This window comes from Mus pahari, chromosome 5 (assembly GCF_900095145.1).
Source record: "Mus pahari chromosome 5, PAHARI_EIJ_v1.1, whole genome shotgun sequence".
Classification (NCBI taxonomy): domain Eukaryota; kingdom Metazoa; phylum Chordata; class Mammalia; order Rodentia; family Muridae; genus Mus; species Mus pahari.
This window is the reverse complement of record NC_034594.1, coordinates 60,884,479-60,891,221: the sequence shown is the minus strand read 5'-3', so window position 1 is coordinate 60,891,221 and position 6,743 is coordinate 60,884,479. Positions and strand designations below refer to the sequence as shown.

The window sequence follows — 6,743 nt, the reverse complement described above, 5'->3', positions numbered from 1 at the left end:
AAAAAAAAAAAAAAAAAAAGGTAGATGCCAGAGCTCAGGGGACAGCCAACTTAGGGAAATGGTTCACTTAGCTCCAGGCCCAGTGACAGACACTGCTATGGGAAGACTCCCCATATCAACCTCTGGTTTACACCCCTCATACACACGAACACACATGCACGTGTAGAATACACCCACACAAATATGTACAAATACCATGCATACACCAACAAATAAGGGGAAGAAAGATCTAGGAGCACAGACTGACTGGAGAACTGCAGTCAGGAACTGACTAAGACTGCAAGTGCTACACGCTGCTGTTGCTGCTGCTGCTGCTGCTGCTGCTGCTGCTGGAAAACTTGAAACAGACAGAGGACCTACAATGACGTGTGCAAACATCCCTGCTTTGTTTTCCAGATGTTTCTTTCATCGCTCTTCAGTGTGATCACAGTTGTTGGTGCTGTGTATTGCATGTTGGTATCGCTCCAGGCTCTCTTGGAAGGACCTCTAATTTGTAATACTCAGGCCAACAGTACTGTCACTTGTGAATTTTCGTTGAAAAACTTAAGGTGAGTCGAGTTTTGTCACACTGTCTCCCATAGCTGTGGCTAACTGTGGTGTACAATGCTAAACTTTTCTCTGTTCTGACTACTGGGACAAACATTTGTAGGGACTTGGTGAACTGATACCAGTATCTAATGTTTCACAAAGAAGTGGTGGGGCTGCTTCAAGTATGGTCTCATCTAAATGGTCTGGCTGAACTCAGGTGGCTTATACATGCCTTGTAAACATTTGTTTGTTTAAATTTTAAGCAAAGGAGTGTTTTGCCTGCATGCAAGTGCACCACTCGTGTGCAGTATCCAAGGGAGCCAGAAGAGGGCACTGCAACCATGGAACTAGAGTTATGAATAGTTTGTGAGACACCATGTGAATGCTGGGATCTGGACCCAAGTCCTTTGCAAGAACAATAATAGCTCTTAACTGTTGAGCTATTTCTCTAGGCCCTTATTATTTTTTAATTTATCGTGTGTGTGTGTGTGTGTGTGTGTGTGTTTGTACTGTGAATGTAGTGTCCATGGAGGCCACAGGTGATGGATCCCTGTAGAACTGGGGTCACAGGCAGTTGTGAGCTGCTCCTAGTGGGTGTTAAAAACTGAACTTGGGTCCTCTGGAATGGAAGCATATTCTCTGAACAGATGAAACTATCTGTTCATCTGATATGAACCTATCCTATTAATTGTAAACCATAAATGGATTTTGTGTATGGTATTCCAGTCTTTGTAATGTTTGCTGGCGCTGTGTGGATAGGTATGCATGTGTGCCAACATATAAGGAGGTGTCCTCCTCAATTTCTTTCCTTTATTTACTGAATGTGGAGCCTGACAATTCAGCTAACCGGCCAGGTTCAGGGACCCCCTTGTTTCTGCCCTATCCCCATCCCCCAGTGCTGGGCTTCCAGGTGGCCACCCCATTTCTTTTTTTTTCCCCCCGAGATAGGGTTTTTCTGTGTAGCCCTGGCTGTCCTTGAACTCAGAAATCTGCCTGCCTCTGCCTCCCAAGTGCTGGGATTAAAGGTGTGCACCACCACTGCCCGGCTGTCTCCTTGGTTTTTATATGGGTGCTGGGGATCTAATGTCTGGCCCTCTGGCTTTCATGGCAAGTGCTTTGTTCATGGAGGCACCACTACAGCCTTTGTACTTTTGAAATATCAATCAATCAATCAATCAATCAATCAATCAATCAATCAATCGAAACAGCAGCTAGTAGATTCATGTGGTCATGCTATATACTTATAGACAGAGATAAAAATATTTAAGCCATGCATTGGAAGTTACATACAAATATGGTCTATTGAGAAAATTCTATGCCTGAATTTAGGCATACTTTTCAAAAACAGGAAGACCAATCTAATTTACTAGCTATCTTTAATTAGTCACTTAGTTTCAGAAAGCCACCAGATTTAACATTTATATTTTATTAAAAAACTGTTTTCTCCTCCATTACCTACAGTAAAAAAAGGTCTTTCAAAATGTGCATGGCAGTTATTACTGTGGACCAAACAAAACCCAAAGAAATTCCTTTAATAGTAAGGAAAATTTTAACTCCCAGCCACAGCTACTGCACACATTTAACCCTCAAGGAAGCACCAGAGCTCACTGATGTAGTGGGTAGCAGGCTAAGCTTCGAGGGCAGCAGCACTGACAGTCCCTCCTAGTCTAGCTGGGGAGGCAAGACAGCAGGGTCAGTAATCCTCTGGTCTCAGGGAACCCATAGGCTTAAATGTGCTGCAAATGCTGTGATCTTCTCAGGTCCACAGTCAGTTGTTGGGGTCTAGAAATGTGCTCTTCCTAAGAATATTTCATTTTATTGGTACCCACCCCTCCAAAAACCATCTTGAGATAGATGTGTCAGGACTAGAAGCTTCTTATTTTATGCTACAGACATGCATCATTTTAATCATGTATTTGAAATGTTGTGAGTAAAAACTATCCACCTGGCTACAGAGCAGATCTATGTGAGAAACTGCTCCTCCCCCCCAACCCCCCCACCGCGCGCGCGCGCGCGCGCGTGTGTGTGTGTGTGTGTGTGTGTGTGTGTGTGTGTGTGTGAACTCATCTTTGGCAAGTAGAAAAGGTACACAGACAGGTTCACACCTCTGACACTTTTGATATTTATTTCCATCCTGACATGAGAGAGCATCAGTCTTAGATGGTTCATCTTAAGATCAGCTGTCCTATGGGGAATGCCACCATGTGTTAAAACAGGGCTTTAAGCATTAGGGCTATGCAAATGTGCTCAGCAAGCCAGATCTTAGCTATGGTTTCTGTGTACAATCTTTAAGAATGTACACTGGGTTTTACTACACTGGGGTTTTCACTGTCTTAGTAGGCACATTTAACCCTTTTCTTTTTCCCTCCAGTAACTTTGATCCTGAATCCTTCAATCTGCTGTGGTTCTTCAATGGCACTTGTATTTCTCCTACCGATTTTAAAAACCCCAACATCAATAACATGGTCAGTAACTCGATAATACCCAACTCCAACTCTGAAGAAAACAGACACAGGATTTTCCACTTCTCAGTATTTATGAGTCTCCTGCTTGTTGGAATCCTCGAGCTCCTGTTTGGGCTCAGTCAGATAATCATTGGTTTCCTTGGCTGTCTGTGTGGCATCTCTCAGCGACGGAGCCAATATGTATAAAGGGCAATAAACTAGAATATCAGTCCTTTGAATAATCTGAAAATTGCATTTAAAATATATACTTTTGTAAGTTCAATAACTAAGTATCTTCTAGAACAGTCATTTTAGTGCAAAAGGATGTTTTTAGAATCATCTCTGAAGCAACTTTCAAAAAAATAAAAATTAACCTATCAAGCTGGGCAGGGTTGGTGCATGCCTTCGATCCCAGCACGCAGAGGCAGAGGCTGGAGGATCCAGAGTTTGAGGCCTGCCTAGTTTACAAATTCCAAGTCAACCAGGACTATACAGAGAAACCAAAGCAAAAGAATGGCAAATCAAACTCGCACACAAAGCGTCCTGTATGTGCAGTCCACCTCTACTCCGGGAGAGAAGTCCTCAGTGGTTGATACCAGGGAGATACATAGATACGATTTTGGGTTCCTTTTTTCTGTATATGCTAAAAAACGACTGTTGGACCTGATGGTTTTAGAGGTATGTGTCTTAGTTTTAAGAAATATATATTATGTGTTTTAGGAGGAAGACCATGTTTTAAAAAATACTTTACCCTCAAAGCCAAAGTGACAGGAAAATGCTGTATTTAACTGACAAGCACATGGCAATTCATCCTACTCTATTTTCTTATGTTTGTATCTCTTCATGATTTCTGGTAAGACTTTGGGGGAAAAATCAGCCTTTTAGAAGCTGGTTTTTATGTATGCTGATCTTTAAAAGATAGGTAACAAAACATATTTATTGTATTAAAATGTTATGAAATGGAAAAAATGAAAAATCTACAATTTTCTGAATGTTATCTCTCCTACAATTGATTTCAATCCCATTTTAAGGGGTGTCTTAGTCAGGGTTTCTACTCCTGCACAAAACATCATGACCAAGAAGCAAGCAAGTTGGGGAGGAAAGGGTTTATTTAGCTTACACTTCCACACTGCTGTTCATCACTAAAGGAAGTCAGGACAGGAAATCAAGCAGGTCAGGAAGCAGGAGCTGATGCAGAGGCCATGGAGGGATGTTCTTTACTGGCTTGCTTCCCCTGGCTTGCTCAGCCTGCTTTCTTATAGAACCCAAGGCTACCAGCCCAGGGATGGCACCATGAACAAGGGGCCTCCTCACTTTATCACTAACTGAGAAAATGCCTAACAGCTGGATCTCGTGGAGGCATTTCCTCCAGGCAGGTTCCCTTCTCTGTGATAACTCCAGCCTGTGTCAAGTTGACACACAAAACCAGCAAGTACATGGGGCTTATGATTTGAAAGTGGGCTGGAGAGATGGCTCACTGGGTAAGCACTTGGTGTTCCTGCAGAGAACTGGACTTTGGTTCCCAGTACCCACATTAGCATCTCACAGCAGCCTGTAACTCTAGCTTCCAGGGAGCCAGTCCCTTCTTCTAGACTGCAGGGCAACTGTGCACACACAAATACGAAATAAACAAATCTTAGAAAGGTTTTTGTTTTGTTTTGTTTTGTTTTGTTTTGTTTTGTTTTTTAAGTGAGCTGGACAGGTGGCTTGGCATTTAAGAGCACTTGCTGTTCTTGCAGAGTTCCCAGCATCTACATGATGGCTTAGTGGCTTGCAATGATAAACCGAATCCCAGGGGATCCAGGACCCTATTCTGGCCTCTTTGGGCACTAGGCTCACTCACATGGCAGGCCAATCAGACAAATACATAACAAAAATAAATCTTAAAGACAAAACAAAACAACAGTCTTGATGGTAACTACACCACCAATTATAACTGTCCAAATAAATGAGTACATTAAGAACTTGCAAGCCTCTTTCTAGCCCAAACTACATGAAGACATTCTCCCTAAACCACCCTTCCCCACACACCCACCAACACTTAAGGCTTATCTTTAGGACATATTTAATAGTCTTTCTGTGTACAAGAGCACAACTAACCAAGTGAACACTCACCAGAACCAATACATTTCTCCTCAAACATGAAGGTTCTTCTGTCTGTCTGTCCATTCGTTCGTCCGACTGACCATCCATCCATCCATTCCAGACTGTAAAGGATCAGGAATCATCCCCTCCCACCCATTCACTCATCAGCCTTTCTCCACTTCTGCTCCTTAGTAAGAGCTCTCCCCCATCCTCATCAGCTTCCCTAACCTGTCTTACCTCTGGCTGAGCTGTTTTCGCCCCTCAGTATGTCATGACTCTTAAAGAGTTTGACACTGACTTTGTTAAGCCGCCTAATGTCGAGTAGGATTCCTCTTGTCCTCTTGTCTGAGATTCTTTTTATGTTGCTGTGAGGAAAATATCTTGACAAACGCTCCTTAAGAAGAAAGGGTTACTGTGGCACACAGTAGCTCCCAGCTCAAAAGTCAGTCCATCACTGCGGAGATGAAGGCAGCAGGGGCTGGTGCGGCAGCTGGGCACACTGCATCCATCTGTGAGAAGCAGGCGGGTGAATGCCACTGCTCAGCCCCTTCTCCCACTTTATACAATCCAGGGCACCATTAGGAAAAGTTTTCCCACCATCACTTAACACAGCCAATATAATCCCTCATAGGCCCATCTCCCAAGTAGTTCTGCTTCTGTCAAGCTGATAATTAACATTCATCACTATGACTCTTCTCTGTAGAATTTAGCACCCTGGTGTGAGTATTCCACAGGCCCATCTCCCAAGAGGTTCTAGCTTTGGTCAAGGTCAAGCTGATGAACACTGTCAGGGCTCTTCTCAGTGAATGTAGCAAAACACTGTTAGCATTTTTTCTTCTTTTTAATATGTATGTGTGTTTTGCCTGGGTGTGCCTGTGCATTATGTGCATGCAATGTCAGAGAAGGCCAATAAGGCTCCCAGGACTCAGATGGTTGTGAGCCATCCTGTGGGAGCTGGGAATTGAACCTGGGTCTTCAAGCAGAGTGGCCATGCTCCTAGCCAGTGAGCCATCTCTCCAGTCCTGGCGCTAGCATTTCCTTCTGTATGTGATTCTTACACTGCTACACTGCACTGTCCTACACCGGAGCAGACGCTCTGTGGGTGCCAAGACACATGCATTTTACTTTCTCCTGGTGCAACCAGTGCATAGCACAGTACCTCATACAGGTAGGCCCAAGGTATTGGTTTGCTGAATAAATGCTATCTTCAGTACTCAGACATTAGTGGCAACAATGCTTACTAAATTAGTATCAAACTGCTAAAAGACATGAAATCGAAACATTTAAAAAAAAAAAGAATGCCAGCTCACTGTACTTGAGTGAACACATAAGAGAGCTAGCTAGCTAGGGATATCTGGAACAGATAGAACTTAGACTTTTCTCATCGCCCTGGAAAGAGGTGACATTGTCCAGGTCTCTGCTCAGTCAGAAAAAAGGAGACCTAAGTTTCAAAAAGAAACAGTCTTTGATAGTACCACCACTGGTGCAAACAGATGGCAGGTTATTTCTATGCTCTTTAGTCTTATGAGACCACAGACCACCTGGAGGGCACTCAAGCTTTGATCGGGTATCCAAAGCAGCAAATGCTTGTCTGTATACATGTAATCGATGCACCAATTCCCACCTAACACTAAACACTAAAAGGAGTCATTTGCAAAATCTGATGGTTTTCTCTTTTTCCTCTCC

The 6,743-nt window shown here is 43.3% G+C and overlaps 1 protein-coding gene across 1 annotated transcript in view; it reads left to right on the top strand.

Moving 5' to 3' along the window:
- Tm4sf20 (transmembrane 4 L six family member 20) overlaps window positions 1–4,000 on the top strand; it is a 12,133-nt gene extending 8,133 nt beyond the window's left edge. Inside the window, exons 3-4 of the mRNA XM_021199213.2 lie at window positions 397–548; window positions 2,900–4,000. Coding sequence (XP_021054872.1) covers window positions 397–548; window positions 2,900–3,179 — 432 coding nt within the window. The 3' untranslated portion in view covers window positions 3,180–4,000. The remainder of the gene's footprint in view (window positions 1–396; window positions 549–2,899) is intronic.
- The last annotated feature ends 2,743 nt before the right edge of the window (window positions 4,001–6,743 follow it).